The following is a 21,574-nucleotide window of genomic DNA, read 5'->3' on the forward strand; positions in this document are numbered from 1 at the left end:
ATGACCAAGGAGAAGGATGTTGCAAGGAGAAGGATGTCAGCTTCTGAGCTTTTGAGCCACAGCGCTCTGCAGGTCTGGGAAAGGAGCTCCCAGAGTCACAGCAAAATGGAAGGTGGCATTAGTAGTTATCATGTGTTGTAAGGGACCATTTGAGGTAGAGTGGCCCATTTACACCTCTATCATAGGACAAAAAGCGGTGGGTAGTGGATTACAGATCCTTGTCATAAGCCATAAATCCAGTGTCTCTGTTCAGTTCAGGATTTTTAGTGTCTAGCAAAGTAATGAATTTAAGCTCCCAAGCTGGTCTTTGGAAAGTGTTGTGCAGGTTTCCTTTGAGGATGGGGACTGACAGGTCAGATATGGAGTGATGGCTTTGTGCAAGCGAAATGTTAGAGATGTTATGCAGAAGAAATCTGCAAGATGTAGGTAGCCTCCTCCCTTTTCTCTCCCAGGTGCTTGCTATCACCGGTATTAGGAGTGGCTTCTCCCCTCGCCTGTGCATTCAAAACTAGGCAGGAGGATGTACTATATTTTAGGGAACAATCCTGCGCTGGCAGGGAAATAGACTGCATGACCTCACCAGAATAAAGAGAGAACTGGAGAATCTAATTAAGGCATGTATTGTGGGCCCACCCGCAGTTACCATAGTATTTGAACACCTCACAATCTTTAATGCTACTCCTATGAGGTAGGCAGGTGCTGTCCTCCCTGTTTTAGAGAGGGGAAACTGAGGCACAAAGAAGTCAGTCCAAAATCACACAGCGAGACAGTAGCAGGGCAGGGAATTGAACCTGCATCTGTGAACGCCTCGGTGACTGTGCTAACCACTCGGCCAGCCTTCCCCCCGTCCCCCATTAACATTCTCTTGGGAAGAGGCCCAGGGTGTAGATGCTATGCCCTCATTCCTCGCAATAGTACAGCCACTTCCCTTTCCTCCCCACAGAGTCAGAGCTTTGAGTACACAGCTGAGAACTGCCACACTGAGAGCGGATATGGGGAAGTGGGTTATCACACCGTTTACCATCTATATGCGTGAAATTGCTACAGCTTCCAGGCAGCGGCCTCTGCCATGTGGCAATTCCCTGGGGTGAAGCGCAGCTGTGTATTTTGTAAATTGTCTGTTATTGCACTGGCAGTGTTTAATTCCAAAGTATCAGCGAACCGTGGGAAAGGCCTCAGGCAAACTTTAGCACCCAAATGGCCCAGTCTATGCATACAACCCATATTTTTTTTTTCCTATTGATTTCACACCCTGGGCCTATGGAGGTGGAACTGACCAGGGTGGAGTGTGGCTCTGCCTAATGAGGAGTAAAACAGGTCACTCTGCACGGATCAGAAGAAAGGGACCGGTCAGGATTGCTTGGCTAGCTGGGTCTATTAGTTCAAAGTCTGCCTCTTGCAGAGAAACAAGGTGGGTGAGGTAATAACTTTTATTGGCCCAGCTTCTGTTGGTGGAAAGAGACCAGCTTGTGAGCTACACAGAGCTCATCTTCAGGGCTGGGAAAGGTGTGCAGGTATGTTCCACACAAGGTGGAACAGATTGTTTAGCATAAGTAGGTAACATGCTCAGACCCCTCTGCAGTCAGAGGACCAAAAAAAGGAGGGCTAGTAGGTTACAGGCTGTTCTAATAAGCCATAAATCCTGTGTCTTTTTCAAGACCATGATTTTTTGCGTCTAGCAAAGGCATGAATTGATGCTCCCAGGCTTATCTTCCGAAGGTGCCGTGAGGGTTTCCTTTGAGGACGAGGACTGAGAGTGTTTAGATGGGGAGGGCTTGTTTTGTGAAAAGTGTTTGCCCACGGGTGAGGCGGAGTTTTTGTCTTGGAGCGTTTTCCCTGTGTGAGTTCCTTCGAGAGCGTAATGCTGGTCTGGTTTCACCCACACAGTTGTTATTGGGGCATTCAGCCCACTGGCTGAGGTACAGCACATGTTGTGATAGGTATGTGTAGCACCCAGGGATCCTGAAAGGTCTGTTTAGGGGATATTGATCATGGTAGTAATGGAAGTATGGCTGCAGATTTTGCGTCCGTTGTTCTGGCAGGATCTGGCGCTGCTTTGAGTTGGTGGGTTCTGGTCTGTGGGGAGCTCGCTTCTGATGATGAGGTTTGGGAGTCTGTTTGAAGGCCAGAAGAGGGGGATTGGGAAAGATTTCTTTCAGGATGTGGTCCCCGTTGAGTGTGGGTTGTAACCGTTTAATGATACCCTGTATGGGTTCCAGTGTGGGGTGGTAAAGACGGTCTCTCAAGCTTACACAGAGCTCTTCTTCAGATCATTTCTCTGGGTAAGCTTGAAAGCTTGTCTCTTTCACTGATAGAAGTTGGTCCAATAGAAGCTATTACCTCACCCACATGGTCTTTCTCGTATCCTGGGACCAGCATGCCTACAATAACACTGCAAACAAAATTTATTATTATTATTCTTTTTCTCTGCTGGCGGAGAGTGGGGATTATAAGACTGCTGTGACAGGATCCCCGGGGTGCAGCCTGGGACTGTGGGACCCCTGTGCCCCCTGAACTCTCTTTAGCCTGTCTCTCACAATGCCTTGATAGTGACTGAGCAGCAAACCCCTCCAGGTGCTATTATCACTCAGCACAACCGCATGTGAAGCCCCACGCCCAGCTAGGCTGCATAAATGCTCCCAGAGCCACTCATGAATTGCACAAGGAAAGGCACCAGCCAAATCCCCCCATCTCCCAGCACTGTGCCTCAGGAATATACAGTCTTGAACTGTTCAAGATGGGCAATGCAAATGTATTAATTGGTTCACCACTTCATCAATGGAAAGTGGATATACACCGGCCTTTGCAGACCTGAGCAGATTACCAAACACTTCAGGCAAACTCACTGGTAAACAGTTAAATGTATTGACTACAAAAGATAGATTTTAAGTAATTATAAGTGATAGGCAAAAAGTCAGAGTTAGCTACCAAAAGAAAAGAGAAAAGGAGGACTTGTGGCACCTTAGAGACTAACCAATTTATTTGAGCATAAGCTTTCGTGAGCTACAGCTCACTTCAAGCTTATGCTCAGATAAATTGGTTAGTCTCTAAGGTGCCATAAGTACTCCTTTTCTTTTTGCGAATACAGACTAACACGGCTGCTACTCTGAAACCTGTCAAAAGAAAAGAAAATATAAGCATGCAATCTAAACTCTCAACCCAATTAGACTGGGCAACTACTAGACTAAGCAGTTTTACTCACCCCACTGGATATTGCAGTTCATAGTACACAGATGTCACCCTTGAAATCTGGGCCAGTCTCCTCTGCTTAAGTCTTCTCAGTGTCCTTGTTGCTTGCAGCATGGTTGGGGGCAGGTGAAGGGCCAAGCATGGGGACCTGTGTTCTGTTTTATACCCTGTCCCATGTGCTTGGGGAATACACATCCAGGCATGTCTGGGGGGCATTGCTGAGTCTCCAGGCAAGGTTGAGCAATTCCTCTGGTGTGGCCTCATGCAGGTGAGTCATTGAATTGTAGCTCCCTTGCTGGACAATAGCTATGGATGCATTGTCTGACACCTCACCCGGGCGTTGGTTACTTTCCTTGCTGTTGCCTCTGGGGAGCTAATATCTGGCTGATTCCCCAATTTACAGCATGTTTTAGTGACAACCATACAACACGATTCTCATAACTTCATGTGCATTAATGATATGCATATATGGGTCGAAAAATGACTTTCAGCAGATCATAACCTTCCCCCTGATACCTCACACAGCCTCCTTTATATGCAAGATCACAATTGTATATAAATGAGGAACATGGGGGTTACAGGGTGCTCCCCCAAGGTACAGAATGTCACAATGGCAATATAGCCCTCCCGTCTTTCACGCCCTCCATTGAGTCTGCAGAACTGGTAACAGTAAAGCCTGCTTCGACTGGTTCTCTAAGTATAGAGGTCAGGCAGATGGATTCTGCCAAGACAGATTCGTCCCCTCTACAAAGAGAGTCGTGTTTTCTATTATTATTTTTTTTCCCACTGGGAGAACAGCATTTTTGTGTCGTCGGTAACAGCTGCACTTAACCAGCAATCGTCCGCTGAGGTTGTTGGGAGAGTTAGAGAGAGACAGATGGACAAACATAGCCAATGGGAACCAAACACTAGAAAGTGTTGGAAAAACCTCCCTGTCTCTCTCTCTATAGATAGGTATTTGTTTAGGTTCTCTGTGTTCTCATTTTAGCTACCGCAGGGTAATGATATGGCTGGCCAAAGCAGCATACAGAGGGGGGTGGAGAAGGTTTGTGTCTCTTTCCCTTGCCCGGGATGATACAAATAGGATTATCTCACTTAGAGCTGTGAAGGATCTGATTTTTTTTTTTTTAATTAGCAAAGCGTGCTAAAGCAATCAATGCCGGGAGGATTAACAGCTCCTAACTACCCAGTGAAGCAATTGCTTCAGCACTGTTTCCAAGGGGAATCGGAGTGCTGGTGCTGGTGAAAGGTGCTGGATTGACAGCCCCGAGACTGATGTCCTCTGTTTAGCTGCAGATCAGGGAGTGGGCTGCCACCGGCTGCAGATAAAGTTTCCCCGCATGCCTCACTAATGTGCCGGGAACGGCCAACTCGGGATGAGGACAGATCTCCTGGGAGAGGGGAGCATGTAGACTCCACGCTGCTGAGGAAGGGGCCAGAGAGGCCCCATGTGCTGGGCTTGCCCCACCTCTCCGGCCCTGTCAATCCTGTACGGTAGGGAGGAGGCATTTAAAAAGGAGGAAACTGCAGTGAGCTGTGGGGAGAGCGATCACCCCGAGCAGGAAATGGCTGGAATGACTCCTGCAGCCACTGGTCTCCATCCAGGAGATCTCCAACCCTACGGGAAGTGCAGCCAACTTCCACGGTGAGCCCAAGTCAGCTACCCTGCTGGAAGGACGCCTAGAAAACGGCAGACCGCCCCAAAGTAAGAAGGTATTGCTGACTTTCCTCCTTTGAGTTGGCTCCGCAAACACATTGTTTTCGGATGCATTGGAACATTTATTTTCCTTTCGATCCCCCATCAGAAGAGATGTAAGAGGGCCTGCAAAGGGCGGGGTCCCATTCGCAAGGAGTTAGAAATTAACTATAAACCACCCCATGTAGATAACTGGGCATGGCCAGGGACTCCCGCCATCTGGTAGAAAAACCTACAGGAACTCTTCGACAGGCCCATAGGAAGAAGGGGTCCCGGGAGTTTGGCAAGTGAGAGGAGGGAGCTTCTTAAAGAGGTGTCCTAGCGGCATGATCATGGAGGTCCAAAGGGGTTTCAGGGTGCCCTCCGTGGCTGTGCTGAAAGCTTCCCCGGCTCAGTGAGCTCGTGTCTCTTTATGCTAATGCTCTGTCTTTAAGAGCTGAGATAACTCTGCCCTTCGTCCAGCTGGTGGCCATAAAGGAGCCGCAGAGGAGCTGAACCAGGATGTGTGTGTCTCTCGTCACAGGCAGCCTGCTCAGAAAGACAGCCAGCCTCCAGCCCAACAGTCTGAGAGATCTCTGGCTTCCAGCCCAAGCACCCTGGCCGTCCGGCTCCATTTTGTTTACTTTCCCTCTGGCGTTTCAGGAACTTGGGGAGTCAGGGTCATAGCTCAGCTGGCATTAGTCCCTCGAGGCATCCAGTGTGGTCAGAGAACCTGGGCTCGCTCTGGTGCAATCTGTTTGTTTCTTTGTTAACGGCAAGACAGACCCATCTCTGAGGTCCCGCGGCCTCATGTCAGGCTGTGCATGGCTAGCACGTCAGATGCTTTCTCCTGGCCCCGGGTGCTGGTCTTACCTGGGGCACTCTCACTTTCACGCTGGTGCCCATCCGTAGCGCCCTGGATATGGGCACTTTCCCTTTCACGCCAGCGTGCATTGGTAGCAACTCCAGCACGGGCGCGTTCGCCCTGGGGCACGTCAGTATCGCCTTGGAGACAGGAACGTTCGCTGTCGCTCAGGGGGGTGGCAGCAGTAGGTAGCACATGATCACTTTCAGTTTCGCCTGGGTGGAGAGCAATGGCACCTGGCACATGGTCACTTTCACATGGGGGCCCGTTGACAGCAATGCAGGGATCTTCCACCCAGTAACCAAAAGCAAACGGGCCTTGTGTCCTGCCAGATTCCCTTCTCCGCTAATGCTGTTAATCCTAGGCATGGCTTGTTTAGGAAGGACAAACCCTCCCGTTTTCAGGGATGAGACTGGGGAGAAGTGTGACTTAGACCCACTGAAAGGGAAACAGTGCGGGCTGGGAACATGGGTTCAGTTCTGCCTGGAAACACCATCCCAGCCACGTGGCCCATCAGAGGGCATAACCATAACCCGGCCAATCTTGTCTTCATCCACTGCCGCTTGTTTATAACGAGGTGGCTTCTCTGCTCCCAAGGAAATCGGAGTCCCATGCCAGGCCCGATGGGAAAAGCAGAGAGCATACAAGGGTTGCTTTATCTAAACCTCATTGTTTAAAGCAAAGTTGTTTTCCAGCCCAGCGCTTTGCAGCTCCTTGGTATCTTCTCAACAATGGCGTGATTTGTATGGCCTATGAAGTGGCTGAAGTAAAGGTACTAATACATAGGTGTTACAGATTTAACGGCCACACTTTATATTCCAGTGCTGGTTGTACACGGTTAATACCTGATGAATAGATGTTTTAATAAATGGTTAATCAATTCAGTCCAACAGCTCTATACATGACATTTGGCCACTATAACACCTTCTACTGATGTGCTGATGGTCTATAACACAAGCTGCTGGTGTCTGGAACATCTGTTGATCATGGGAGAGGCAGTGTGGCCCAGTGGATAGAGAGTGGGACTCAGGAGACCTGGGTTCTACTCCCAGTTCTGTCACTGGCCTGCTGGGTGACCCTGAGCAAGTCACTTCCCTGCTCCAGGCCTCAGTTTGCTCATCTGTAAAATGGGGATAATGATACTGACCAGGTTTGCAAAGTGCTTTGAGATTTATGGAGGGAAAGTGCTTTGTAAGAGCTGTGTGCGGAACTCATTGCCAGGGGATGTTGTGAAGGCCAGAAGTATAACTGAGTTCAAAAAAGAATTAGATAAGTTCATGGAGGATAGGTCCATCTATGGCTATTATCCAAGATGGTCAGGGACACAGCCCCATGCTTTGGGTGTCCCTAAATCTCTGACTGCCAGATGCTGGGACTGGACCACAGGGGATCACTTGATAAATTGCCTCTGAAGCATCTGACACTGGCCACCTTCGGAAGACAGGATACTGGGCTAGGTGGACCGTTGGTCTAACCCAGTATGGCTGATCTTATGTACTGTTATTATTTATTAAGCATGTATAAATGGAACCTCAATAGCCCATGTGAACAATTGAATCACTGTTATTTGTATACTAAAGTTTCTTCTGAGCATCTCAAAGTACTTAACGAGTGCTAGCAAATTAAGCCTTACCCCTGTGAAGAGGGACTGTCTCCCCATTTGACAGATCAGGGGACTGACACGTAAGGGGCCAAAATGTTCAAACTTGGGCCCCTAAAACAGACACTTTGGGGGCCAGATCCCCAGCTAATGTCAGTCACTGTAGCTTCATGGAAAGCAGTGGATTTATGCTAGTTTATACCAAACTGACGGACTGGTTCCTAAATCCCTATGTAGCAGATGGTCTGATTTGGGAGGTGCCAAGTATGCACAACTCCTATCCAAATCCATGGAGCCTGAGGGGTCTCAAGACTGGGGGGCGAGAGGCAGTTCCCGACTCCCATGGACTGTCTGTGGGAGTTGGGCAATTAGCTGCTCTTTGAAAATGTCCGCAAGGGCCAATTAAGTGTCTTTTTTTTTTAATATTAAAACAAAGGCTAGGAATGGTGACAGCATTTCTCTGGCATGGGTTGGCATTTGTGGCAGTCAAATGCAGTCCTCACTAGTTTTAAGCATGTAATTAACAACGTCTGAATCAACAGCTTTAACTGAGTCTGCAGATATATGGGCCAGTAAACCCTTTTTGAGCTCGCCCCTTATAATAACCATCCCATCTTACACAACTCGTTAAAGATGCTTGGAGCCATTTCCTCTTCTTGACCGATCCCTTGGAGAGCTGTCTAAGGGCGTGGCCAGGTGGAATCGTTCCTCAGTCTCAGCCTGTAGCTGAATATCTCACATGCGGATATAGGATGATCCTGGCCTAAATTCACACCAGTGACTTGTCATTGTAGGGCCCTGGACTGAGGCGCCTCGAAGGGGCCTCCTTCAGAAAGCACTGAGCACCTGCCCTTTGAGCATCAGGCCTCTTCACAGTAACTGCCGTTGGGCATCCGAAAAATAAGGCCTCCTGGATCACTAGTCCGGTCTGCAAATGTCCTCCCCTGTCTGTCCCGCACCAGATGCTCCAGATGCCTGCTCCTGGTGTTCCATTGGAAGACAGAGCACAGTGGGTGGTGATGTTTAGTGGCTTGGTGTCTCTTCGTTGTGCCCAGCGTTATGCACGGTCCAGGAGCATAAAGCAATGTGAGACATCCTCAGACTCCCACGTGGCGGGTTGCGGGGCGGTGGGGAAAGCAGCCTCGGCAAAGCAGTTACTCCGAGTGGGCAGAGCCTTGATCCCACCTCTCCCCATGCACTGCCCAGGAGTCGAGCTTGTGCAGGTTACCTCCCGCAAGAGAAGAGACATGATTGTGGCTTTGGCATGGGCCGCACCAGCATGGCTTGGCACTGGGTGGTAGGAGACTGCTGCGGAAGGAATAGCTCCCAGGCCAGGCAGGAGAGGCAGGGCCCAGACTGGAAGCACTTTGCATGGCTCGACTGCAAGCAGTTCAGCTGGCTCAAGGAGGAGCAGTGTCAGAAGGCACCAGGGAAACAGCCCTGACTTTCTCCTGGGGGGATGGCCCCAAGGTACAGCCATGCCTGGCACAGCTCAGTGGAGGGAAGATCTCATGGGTAGAGCCATGCTCATCCTCTCTTGCCAGAGGACAGAGCCCAGGTACAGGGCTACTTTAGGGCTCGTTTGCTGGAAAGAAGATCAGGCATTGGCAGGAGCCGGTGGAGGCAGTGGCAGGGGGGCAGGTAGAGATGGGGCCACGGCGTGCCGCAATTCCACATCTCCCCCTCCCGGGATAACACACAGCAGGATGCATTGCTGCTGGGGGAAGTGGACAGGAGCCCATCAAACCCAGCAGCCTGGGATCCGTCCGCCCCGTTTGAATACACACCCAATGCCCTCCTGCCTTTGCTATGCCACCTTGGAAGACAGTTGTCTGGGTGATGACAAGGTACCCAACCCTTTCTCCATGTGGGCACTGGCCGAGGCAGGCTTGCTTTGGCAGTGCCCACAGCAGCATGCTAATTAGGCATGGCCAAGGCAGAGTTTAATTTGAAACAATCGCACCAGTGTGGCCCGGGGGGACACGATGGTTCCCTCACCCACCCGATCTCCATCCCCCCATCACCACCTAGCTCTTAGGCGAGGGAGGAGAGTAACATCTGTTTTGTGGCCTAAGCGAAGACAAACATGGCATGGCCCGGGTGCAGGAACATAACCATGGATGTGAAACCACTTTCGTGGCCAATAAATGCCAGAACAAATGCCACAATGCAAGCCACTGCTTGAGCTGTGGGCTGTGATCTACCGTCCTCGAGAGCTGGCCTTTCCCAGACCATTGCAGTTTGATCACAATATCTGGGGCTTTTCTGAAAGCTCCAGCTCCTGGAGTCAGGTGATTAGGTGAGAATCTTGGCTTTTATTTTGGAAAAAGGCTAAGTTTGTAGCCGTGATGGTTGTGGAGAAGAGCTTGAAAACACGAAGGCTCAAACCAGGAGGCAACTAAACAGAACCTCACGTTTATTATTTTTAAAACCCTTGTGATTTTTTTTAAACCAGTCTCGTGATTTGGGGGGACATGACTCGTGAGTGTCAGGCGGCTGGGGTTAGCAACGCTGAGCTGATCTATTAACAGTGTGTTCAGAGTTGGACAGAGTGAGCACCAGGGAAAGAGCCTGGTGTATTGTACAGAGGGGAAGGATGGCCTAGTGGGTAGCAAACTGAAGTGGGATTTGGGCTACGCTGTGAATGGGGGGGGCCTCAAAATCTCTCCCCATCACCTTTTTTCCACACAGGAATGCCAATCCTTGCACTCCCCGACAAGGACTGCTGCAAGCCAGTGATGGGATGGGGAGGAGCAAAGGATGGGGACACACCATCCTCTCCCCCAGCCGGGAGAGCTGGAGGGGAACAGTGCACTGCACTCTTTCATAGGCCACGCCGAGCAGCATCCTGGGAGCGTCTGTCTTAAATCAGTGAGAGTGCTTCTGGGAGCTGCCTCTGGGGCAGTGTATCCCCGCCCCTCACCAACACACAAATCCCTCCCCACCCACACGGTTCAGCGCTCGGTCAGGGGACTGTGTTTTGCCCAGCAAGGGAATGGCTCCCGTGATCCAACAGGTCTCTTCCTACATGTCTGTGAGCCTAGCAGTCTGTTTTCCCATGATGCCGCTGTGTTACCTGAACTTCATTTTGTTTCCTAGGCTTGCAAGTGTGTGTACATGTTTCTGTGTGTGTGCAAGCATGCGTGTGTGTGTGTGTGTGTGCAAGCATGCGTGTGTGTGTGTGTGTGTGTGTGTGTGTGCACGCATGCGTGTGTGTGTGTGTGTTTGGCTCCTCTGGGTCACCATCATTTCAAAGGAGGCCCCCATGTTGTTAAAGAGAAAAATTAACCATGCGCTTTAAAACATCTACTGGCCAATCAGAAGGTCCCTTTCGGTAGCACAATCAGAGCTGCTACAATGTAGCCATTGTTTGATAGGGATGTGGGTGTTTCTGGTTAAAATTCTGAATGGGGAAGGAGAAAGGATTTTGGTCCGCTTGCTTGGCGTAGTAATTCTTCGCCACCACGATCCCGTCTTGGAGCACAAGCCATTGCGGTGGATGCAAGCACATGTTTCAGCACAGCTAGGATACCCAGCTTCACTGGGGAGAAGCAAGTTAGGGCCCATACGGAGGCTGCTCTTTCGAATTGTGCAGTCTGCTTGTACGGCTTGCCTGCTGCAACCGCTGCTTGAAAAACAAAAAAAGAACATTGGCAAGCCCAGCACTCCACCAGAGGAAACCACAAGGAAATGTTCCCAGAGCTGGGTATTCTGATGTAATAGGGCTTGAGGTTAGCATTCTAGTGTGGCATTTCTAGCCCCAGATCAAAATCAGAACTGTCATTCTGAGCCCAGCGTTACTAATGTTACTGAAACTCCGGGGTGGGAAGGGAGGAGGAAGAAAGATGCTGAATTGGTTGATTTCTTCCTGAGTTTATTTCTCCCTTCAGAAGATGAAATGATGATCTGCCATGTTGGTAGATGTTTTAACCCTGCTAAAGCTGATATTCAAACCTGCAACAGATTTGTTCCTTCCTTGGGAGAATGGAGATAAGCCCCCAGCTTTTAAGGGAAGACTCCCTGCAATAGAAGGTTCCTTGAAGCTGTGACTTAGAAATTGGAGGTGAAAAAGACCTCTTACGTGTCTAGTCTGTACCCTTAATGCAAGATTGATCTCTAGAGATCCATGCAGTCTAAAGTGAGGAGGCCTTTCTGAGGAGACTTTTCAAAACAAAGTCTTGCATGAACAATAAAGATCCTTAGGCACTTCTGGAAGAACAGGTGCTTTCTCTTTGCATCCCTGGGCCAAATTTCTCCTCCTCGCATCTATGTGTTATGGGCTGATGCCCTCCACCCCAGAGCTGGTTGTGTAACCCACACACCTTCTGGGTGTGGTGGTGTGTCCCATCTAGTGGTACTGAGACCTCTTAGAGAGATAAAAGGAGTGTCCTCTACAGCCTTAGCTAACAGCCAGCTTTTAGCTCATGCTGTAGAGGCTCATGCACTAAGCTCCCGATATCCCCAGTTCAATCCTGCCTGCCGATGACCAGGGTCTGTCGGCGTTATAAGTAGGGGCTTGTCCGCAATTTCAGCTGAGAAGACTCTGAAGCTCGGGATGCGCTCTCTCAGCTGGGGGAAGTATGTAACCCACACACCTCCTGGGTGTTGTGTCCCATCTAGTGGCACCAAGACCACTTAGAGAGAGAGATAAAATGAGTCTGCTCTACAGCCTGAGCTAGCAGCCAGTTGGCTTTTAGCTCATGCAGTAGGGACTCACGCACCAAGCTCCAGAGGTCTCCGGTTCAATCCCGCCCACCGATGACCAGGTCTGTAGGTGTTACAGTTGCACATCAGTGGTGCTGCATATCCTGTGGGCTAAATCCTACGCATCCTTAGTCAGGCAAATATCATAATGAAATCAACGGGAGTTTTGCCTGAGCAAGAGCCAACAAAGGACGTCAGGATTTGGCCAACAGTTTGCAACGCGCTTTGGGATCTTTGGGGATGAAAGATGCTGCATAAGTTCAATTTGACACACCCACATAAATCATGACTCTCCTGCAAAATTCACGGTAACCTTCGTTCACTAGGAAATAGGTGTAGCACTTCGCATGCTGTCCATGTACTCAGAAGACCACATGATATCCCGTTCCCATAAGCAGCCACTGCTTCTTTGCCCTTTGGGTTTCTGTTCTCGGCAGATAAAAGAGCCTGACGCTTTATGCTGCTAGCATTGTTGGGTTACAATAAAGCAGAATTCATTCTAATTTGGCACTGTTTCCCCTCCCCCCCCCCCCCATTATTTGTGCTGCAGGAGGTCTTTTATCGCCTCTATTTGATTTATACTGTTGGATACTCCATCTCTCTGGGATCCCTGACAGTTGCTGTCCTTATCCTGGGATACTTCAGGTAGGCGGCTCTGTTTTTCCTTTTGTGGGGGTATCAGTTTAATCACACAGGTCACCTGGAGGAGACTGGAGGAGACTTAGGTTTTTGTCAATAACAAAGCTCCTCCTTTTTTGTGTGTGTTTCATCTATCAGACACAGGGGTTGTTCTACGATTTGCTGGTTGGGTTGTGTGTGGTGCCATGCAAACACACCTCTTGGGGTTAGGTAGAACCCCTCCAGATGCTGACGTAATCCAGCAGGCAGACAGAGCTCAGAATCTAATGCCTCTGTTTGGAGAAAGGGTTACAAGCTGAACGGAGCACATGGAAGCAATGGCGCTGATTCTCTGGTCCCCTTGTGGTGCACAGGAAGCAGAAATAGACTATAAGCACCGAGGTAGGAATTCTCCCAGCGTGGGGGGCATAGAGCCAACAGAGCTGGATCCTACACCTTGTCCCTGCCAGGAGAGGCCTGAGCCGTTTTGCTGGCCAGGATGAAGAATGTTTTTGGTACTCCCGCGCTCATGGGGCGGAGCGAAACAAAGTGGCTGGCTAATTATTGGAGCAAAACTGGCCAATCACAGCAGAGCAAAAACAAATAATGAAATCAAGCTGAGTGGCACAGCAGTCTGGCGCTCCTTAGAAGTGGCCGCTACCTTTACCTGCCCCTGAAATTGGTCCATCTTCCTGCAACCTCATCTGGGTGAGGAACCTGTACATCCTTTGAGGACCACAGCCAGCGGGTGTAATTTAGAGCAGCCAACAGACTGCTGTAACCTGCACCCAGAGCTGGCTCTGGGCAGGGAACCCAGAAATCCCGAGTTCTGATTCTGGGCCACCCCTTGGGTTGTCACTGACGACTTAGTGGGCCGTGATCTTGACAGGCAGTGTCAGCCAGCAGCGGTGGGAATAACCTCTCCACACCGCTAACAGCAATCGTACGGCTGCAGACAGTCTCCCAGACAGCACAGAACTAGCCTGGGCTAAACCATGGATGTGCAATACTGGGAATTGCACATGGGACCTTTGACTCTAAAAACACACAGGCCGCTCTCTGGGAAACGAAACGCTTTACGAATTTGCGTGTCATCCTTGCTCAGGGGCCATGCAATCTTCTCTGTATCGTTCCAATTTTAGTATATGTGCTGAAGGAAGGCAGTTTTATTAGCCTAGACAACAAAGGGAGCCCCATACGCATAGATCAGACACTCACACAGGCCAGTGCAACACGACAAGCTCAGACTGCTTTGAGACTGTGATGACATTTACATGAGCTATTCTGAGACCCATAGTGCAGCCCCTACATGGCCATGAATCTCCCATTCCTTTGGGTCTTTTCCAGGATAGATGCTTTGTTTCTTTTCGGAGACCTGGATAGCTTGTTAAAACATTTAATGCTGTACCTCTGGCCCATTGAATGGAAATTCTGATTAAGCTCAGGTCTTGCGCTGTCTCATGCTTCCTTCTGTTGACCACTGATAGAGAGCGGCTGTGCTCAGAGAAGTGACTGTAAAAACAGCTTCCTCTTGCTTAGGAGAAATGTTCTCTCTAGTCACCCAGAGATAGATTGACTTGCTATAGGGAGCAAAAATACACTTTATTTATTAGAGCTGGTCAAAATGTTTTGGCTGAAACAAGGTTTCTGCTGGAAAATGCTGTTTTGATGAAGCCAAATTTTCTCGCAAAATTGTATCTACTTCGACATTTCATTTTGGGAAAAAAGATTGTGGGGGGGGGAACCATTTGAAAACATCAGACCTCCCCCTTCAACATGTTCAGAACAAAGAGTTGAAAAAAGCACCACTTGGGGGTTTGAAATTTACTCCGTTTGGTATTAAACTTGGTATTCTTCAACCATTTCAAAAGGATGAACATAAAATTGTTGATTTGCCCCAGAACAATTTTTTTTTATAGTGTGATTTAGCAATTTTAGTTGTTGAAATTTTGGCATTTTGTCAGAATGGGGGATGATTTGGGATGATCTTTTTGTTTTCAAAATCTCGATTTTTTTCACAGGACGGCAAATCCATTTCCCAGCCAGCTCTCTTTGCCCTGGAGAGCCAACACAACTACACAGGAGTGAGCTGGATTCTATTCTGGCTCACATGTCAGCAAGAGACTCATTAATTAAATTTCAGTTACAGGAACAAATCCTGCTCTTACTCAGACCTGTACAAATCCATTGAGCACTCTTTCTATCATAGGGGGGCCTAAAGGCTTTAAATAGAGGAAAATACCAAGGAACTGTAATTGAGATTGTCTTAAGACACCCTTGCCCCCATTAAAATCCATAATCTTAACAACAGACCTAGATTCTTTGTCTTCTTCATATCATTAGAGCTGGAGATTTCAAAGGATGCAAACTCAGAGGCTCTCTGAGTGCTAGCTAAACAAACAATATCACATCTTACACTGCTACAGTGTAATGGATCTCAAAGTTCTTTACAATCTGTATTCACGTATCACTTCACCTGTCACTGCAATGCCGCCACCTCTGGTGTGGAGCTCAGCAGCTGTTTAACAGTGCCCAGAAACACTACACAACAGGAAGTGAAGTAGAATATTATATCTAATTGAAGCTGAAGAGGGAATCTAGCCAGATAGGATATAATTATTAACACAGGGACTAACAACCCCGTGCCACAAATGACCACAAGATCTTGGGCCTTAATTTTACATCTTCCTTGCAGGGTGTATAATTGAGTGTGACATCTCAGGGACCTTCAAACCCATCCCCCATATTTTATTCTTGCTGGGGCACCCGACTGCTAGGTCAGCTGCCTCTGTGGCTTTTGTTCAACCTCCAGCCAATCCCCTGGGTTACGCCAGGGGTGAATTTGCACTGGAGTGGGGCTGTGGCTGTAGCCTTGGGTCACTGCAGGGGCACAGCATTCCTGAGAGGAGGTGTGCTGGGGCATCAGCACTGTGCCGAATCGTTCGACCCCACTGTGCCATTAGGAAGCACAGCTGAGCTTGACTAGGCCCAGTTGGACATCTAAACCGTTCCAATCCTGTATCTCCCCCTTTCCCCTTCCAGGCGTTTACACTGCACAAGGAACTACATCCACATGCACCTGTTTGTCTCCTTCATGCTGAGAGCAGTCAGCATCTTTGTGAAGGACGCAGTCCTGTACTCCGGGTCAGCTCTGGAGGAGGTGGAGCATCTGTCTGAAGAAGATCTCATGTCCATCACCGAGGCCCCCCCGGCGGATAAGTCGCAGTTTGTGAGTACTGCTGTATGGCCGGTTACGTCTTACCTCTCCCTCTTGTGTGGCTCACCCTGGGAACGCTGGTGATCTGGGGCCTTATCCACTTCCTGCCTCTTCCCCAATGGGAGACTGAGACATCTGACCCCTCTTCCCCACCTAGTAAACCACAACGTCTTCCGCATCCCCTCTTCCCTAGTACCTGGCTTGAATCCAGCCCACGGTCTATAAGCAATGACCCAAGAGAACCTTCTGGTCTGCCCGACCAATGCAAGTTCTTCACCCGCAGTCGTCCCAGGTAACGTCAGAGCTAGGGTTTAGGGCCATTCCCAGCACCGTTATGTGGAAAGATGGGCACCTCCCCTTTAAAGAACAACGTCAGGACCCTGTTGTATAAAGGGAACATTTGCACAGCCCACGGAAGCGAGCCTGCGAGTCCACGTTGACAGACTTGGGCTTGTGGGGCTCATCCTACTGAGCCCCAGAGATGCGGCAGCTCTGGCTGGTGCTCGGGGTTTCAGAGGCTGAGCTCCAGTCCGAGCTGCAACTTCCAAGTGCTGTCTACGTAGCTCTTTTAGCCCCGAACCACGTGCCCAGGTCTGTCAACCTGGGCTTAGAGGCTTGCTGCCGTGGGCTGCCACTGGGTGTGTAAATATACCCCGAGTGGCTGTGGAGAGACTCCCTTTTTGAACAATTTCCGTGCCTCTCTTCCACCAGCTATGTCAGTACATCAGTTTCCCAACATGAACAACTCCCCCCAGAGTACATCATTCAATGATTTCCCGCTCGGCAGCTCTTCTCGGGACAAACCATGCAGACATCACTCAGCGGCCGTTTCTAGGCCCTCTGACACTCCTGTGGCAGAGACTTGGAGATGGATTCCATTGTCACCTCTGCAGGCTGACGTTCACCGTAATTGGCTGTTCCCATTGTAGTTTATTCCTATTATTGATTGATACGTTTCTGGTAGAAACCACAATGTGCTAAGGGATAGTCCCGGGCCTGAAGGTTTTGTACTCTATGAGCTAGATCCTCGCCCAGTGGAAGTTGGTGGAGTTGTGCCAATTTATATGTAGGAACTGGCCCTGAAATGGCAAACTGGGTTATTCCTGTGGCCACATATCTGCCAGTTTGAAGAGCCCTTCCCCTGCTCCCCAGTTGTGTTGAAACGGCCGAGGGCTATTTCAGAACCAGTAACGCCACTTCACACGTTAGCATAGCCTGGTGAACACCATGTGAGGAGCTGGGCCAAAAATTTTTTTGATTTTCTTTTGCACCAAAAAAATGCTTTTTTTTCGGGCCCGCAAGCTATTTGCTAAAATCTGGTTGAATCTGACAAATGATTTTGGTTGGAGAAATTTTTTTAGAAGATTCCAAACATTTCAGCTTGACTTTTTGATTCCAAACCGCATTTCAATTTCAAATTTGGCCAGTTAAAACACACGCACCTAATGGCTGAATCAAAAAAAAAAACCTTTTCCCCCCAAAAAATTGCTTTGAATCATCTGAAACATTCAATGCTTTCACCAAAAAAAAAAAAAGGTTTTGGTTTAAATCAAACTGGATTTTTTTCCAGATTTTTCGGTTCAGCCCCTGAACTGACAAATCCATTATTTTCATAGCTTTTGTTACGTGTCCCCCATTTGCAGAGGATGTGGGTCTATTACAGACCATGCCTCTTTACCTCAAGCTTTAGTGATACAATTTGATTCCTTCTATTAGTCAAGATGCCGGCTGGTGCATTAGCTCTGCACTAGCCTACATCAACTAAAAGGAAAACACTCAGAGTTTGCAAAGAATACATGTACTTTGCTGCATTCATCAAGAAATTTTATGTCATAGATAACCAGAAAGAGATGTTTTCTATTTAGTGAACTGCAAAAGCAAACAAGTACCTAAAGGGTTTAGCAATGATTAATATATTACTTTTTTTCCAAACAAAGTGGGAGCTCCATAATTATTGCCTGGGGCTGTTAAAGTGTGGGTAGCTGATAATTTTCGAAGAATATAGAAAGTATCATTTGAATGGGATTTTTTTTTAATTTATCTTCTTTATATATTTTTTCACTTGCTGTCTTTACCAGAAAATTATTTTTCTGGCTGGTGAAATTTGCCAGATTGACAGCTCTGCACACTGAAAATTCCTCTTTTTAGCCACAGAAGAGGGCATGAGCTACGCAATCTGTGCCAGCCATGCTGGGGCTACATTGTTCACTTTATAATATTCTCTGAGCAAGAGGCAGTGTCTATATCCACTGCCCCAGGAGGACAGGATATAAGTAGAGCAGGTCAGAAAATGGATTGTCCATCCTGCAAAAAATTTCGAGATTTTGGGGAAGCTTCCCAAATTGGGACAAAAAGCCAAAATTTGGACATTTTCACAAAACAGAAGTCCCCAGAAAGATTCATTGTAGGTCAGTCAAAATGTTTTGTTTCAATTTCCAACATTTTTAATTTTAAAAACCATAAAATAGAGTAAATTTTGAACTAAAAGTCACTTTGAAAAGAGAAATGGAAACTTTCTGGGCTGAAAATGTCTAAACGAGGTGTTCTGTCATTTTCACGACGATTTTTTTCCAAACTTTTTCAATGTGAAATTTGATTGTAATGGATTCAAGTTTGCATTAAAAAAAAATCAGTGTAACCGAAATAGCATTTTTCGATAGAAAAATGTTTTGACGGTAAGTTTTTGACCAGCCCTAGTCACAAGGTCAGTTGCAGGAGTCATTTAAAAAGGGACTGCACGAAGCCCTAGAAAATCCACTGTCAGGAACAATCCTGCATCAGCGGGGAGAGGATGACAGGGCAATGGACGGGGTCAGCATTGCACGCACCAATTACTGCAATGTGGTATCTATATTCCTGTTAAGATTGCCAACTTTCTAACTGCTGAAAACTAGACACCCTGCCCCTTCCCCGAGACTCTGCCCCCAGTCCTGCCTCTTTCCCAGGCTCCACCCCTCTGCTCGCTCCCCCCCAGGACTCATCTGCCGCCGGCGGAGCTGGGCTGGGAGGAGTTGACGCAGCGCCTGCCCAATCGGTGCGTGGAGGGGTGGGGAGGGGTCCCTGGAGCAGAGGGCCAGGGTGGGGAAATTGGGGGCACAGAAGGGAAGGTGGGGGCCGACAGGATTCACCCCCCCCACACACACACACACACCCCAAGTTATTTGCCAGAAAGACTGGAGCCAGCCAAGAGCCAGCCAGCCAGCCACAGCTAAGCAGAAAGCAGCTCCTCCAGGCTCCAGCTGCTGCGCTTCCTGCCCTGCGGTGGCGGAGGCCGGTTACTGCGGGTAACCGGACGTTTAGTGTCCAGTCAGCAATGCTGACCGGACAGTGCCAGGTTCCCTTTTCGACCGAACTTTCCGGTCGAAAACTGGACACCTGGCAACCCTAATTGCTGTGGTCGTCCCCCTGTGCTTGGGATGAGGAATCACCACTCCATAGCGACGACGCTATGGATACCACTGTGCAGTAAGGCTGGGACAGCACTGATTCTTGTTAACATTATATATTTAATTATAGCAATCCCAGGGTTAAATCTGACTCAGCTGACTTGCCTGTTTAGGGCTAGGTTTTCCCAGGCGTGGATGCAGCAGTCCGTACTGATTCAGCAAAGCACTCAAGTTCCGGGTGGAATTCTCCCTGTGTTATTCAGGAGGTCAGATTTGAGCATCCCAATAGCCCCTTCTGGCCTGAAAGTCTGAGAGTACAGCCTAAGTCCCACTGTCTTCATGGCCTTCAGCGTTTTGCAGAACAGTGATGGAATAAGCACTGAATTGAGGGGTCTCAGACTTTCCAAAGTTCCCAGCTTCCACAACCGGGGCTGGGTTTTCGAACGCGCTCTGCTCCCCTTGTTCTGAGGAGAGTGGCTGAGCGCTTTGGAAAACCGGAGTTCTTTTGAGAATCTGGCCCTGCACCGGGGGGGCCGAGCCCTTCTGCGTCTATCTGTGTAATCTGTGGCTGTGCACCGGCTGGTTCTGGAGGTGTGATCTCTGGCTGTCCGTTGCCGCTCACCCTGTGCTAAATGCAACCTTGATGGACGTGGGCGCAGCTCCCTTTGACTTCAGTGGAGCTGCGTCTGCTCGCACCAGGACTGAGCCCGGCTCCCGCTGGCTCCTGCAAACGTGCAGTCTCCCGCCGTGCGTCTGCTCCCTCTGTGGGCAAGGAGCTGATGCTCACCGTGTGTGCAGTGAACGAATGTGCCACCTGCTGCCCATGCAGTCTGTGCCGACAGCAGTGCACGTACCGACTGCTCTCTGCTGCACACCTGCTGCTTCTCTGCACCATCTAGAGCAGCTGCAGACCTGCAGTCACTTGCCGGATGTGCTGGTGCCCACCGGCTGCTTGTTTAACATCTGTCCAATGCTCCCCGCCCCGCGCACCCTGTGTGTGCAAGGTGCCCCTCTCAAAGGAATATATCAATGGGTTCCTGAGTCGCTGGCTGAATCAATGATCTCCCAGAATGCTGACACCCAGAACCAGCACGTGCAAACAGCAGCAGATGCTGGGGTCTAGAATCCCATTTTGATGGCACGGAGGAAAGAATTGTCCGTAATAGCAATGAGCTGGCACTCGAAAATAATGAGCAGCCCTAACCCAGGGCTTTGAGTGCTCTTGGTGAGGCGCAAAGGCGAATGGTAAATTCCATGGAGCAGATCTCAGGACCTCTCTCCTCTAGCAAGTGTATTGCCCCCCAAAGTGGGGGCACATGTTTCTCTTCTTGCCCACATTCTCCTGAAGAGTCAGGAGCTAAACACTAGGTCATATCTGCCCTTACACTGGGATAAATCCATAGGAGCTCCAATGACACCAGATCCAACCCCCTAGCTCAAAATGAGACCCTGCTCAGGACAACCCAATGGGACTAACTACCCAACCATGTCAAATACCCCTTGGCTCTTCCATAGAGAGTTCATCTTATACCAGATTTCATGAACTGACTTCCTTCCTACAGTAAACCTTATGGGCCGGATCCTCAGCTGGTGTAAATCAGCATAGCTCCCCTCGGGTTAATGCCGTTACACCATCTGAGGATCAAGCCCTATATGATGTTCCTCCTTATCATTATTTTTATTAGAATAGTGCCTAGAGGTCTCAACTGCAGTCACTTGAGTTAGGTGCTGTGCAAGCATGTCGCAATGGTGTCTGCCCTGAAGAGCTTACAGTCTAAAAGTGAGGCAAAATGAGAGGTAGAGGTGGGACTAGAACCCTCAGTCCCAGGCCAGGGCCTTAGCCACAGAAGGAAGCTGCCGCCCGTAAAACGCCCCCTGGAGAGCCCTCTCCAATTTGCACGGTAGCCTTTTTCTTCTCCAGCTTGTTTTCAAGCTCTCGCTAGCTCATAACTACCACTGCTTCAGGTTCACACCGCGTTTTTAACCTCCCTTTCTCCCTCTGCCCTCACTCCAGATGGGCTGTAAGGTAGTCGTCACCTTCTTCCTCTACTTCCTGGCGACCAATTACTACTGGATCCTGGTGGAAGGGCTCTATCTCCACAGCCTCATCTTCATGGCCTTTTTCTCTGAGAAGAAGTATCTTTGGGGCTTCACGCTGTTTGGCTGGGGTGAGTTGCCGCAGCTCTCGGGGCTTTCTAAGCTGACTCTGTGTGTGTGTGTGTGTGTGTGTGTCTGTCTGTCTGTCTGTGCAGGTCAAAGAGCAGATGGAGACAGAGTTACAGGGCTGGGAGGTGTTGCTTGAAACATCACCCTTGAAGGC

The 21,574-nt window shown here is 49.1% G+C and overlaps 1 protein-coding gene and 1 non-coding gene across 9 annotated transcripts in view; one reads left to right on the forward strand and one right to left on the reverse strand.

Moving 5' to 3' along the window:
* PTH1R (parathyroid hormone 1 receptor) overlaps window positions 1-21,574 on the forward strand; it is a 182,085-nt gene that overhangs the window by 126,286 nt on the left and 34,225 nt on the right. For all 8 annotated transcript variants that reach the window (XM_037891266.2, XM_037891268.2, XM_037891267.2 and 5 more), the window contains 3 exons: window positions 12,584-12,678; window positions 15,694-15,880; window positions 21,269-21,422. In XM_037891266.2, the coding sequence (XP_037747194.1) occupies window positions 12,584-12,678; window positions 15,694-15,880; window positions 21,269-21,422 (436 nt within the window). The remainder of the gene's footprint in view (window positions 1-12,583; window positions 12,679-15,693; window positions 15,881-21,268; window positions 21,423-21,574) is intronic.
* Window positions 13,712-13,815, reverse strand: LOC114019425. The gene has a single exon (XR_003564492.1). It is a non-coding gene; the product is annotated as a U6 spliceosomal RNA (small nuclear RNA).

This window comes from Chelonia mydas, chromosome 2 (assembly GCF_015237465.2).
Source record: "Chelonia mydas isolate rCheMyd1 chromosome 2, rCheMyd1.pri.v2, whole genome shotgun sequence".
In the NCBI taxonomy this organism is placed as follows: domain Eukaryota; kingdom Metazoa; phylum Chordata; order Testudines; family Cheloniidae; genus Chelonia; species Chelonia mydas.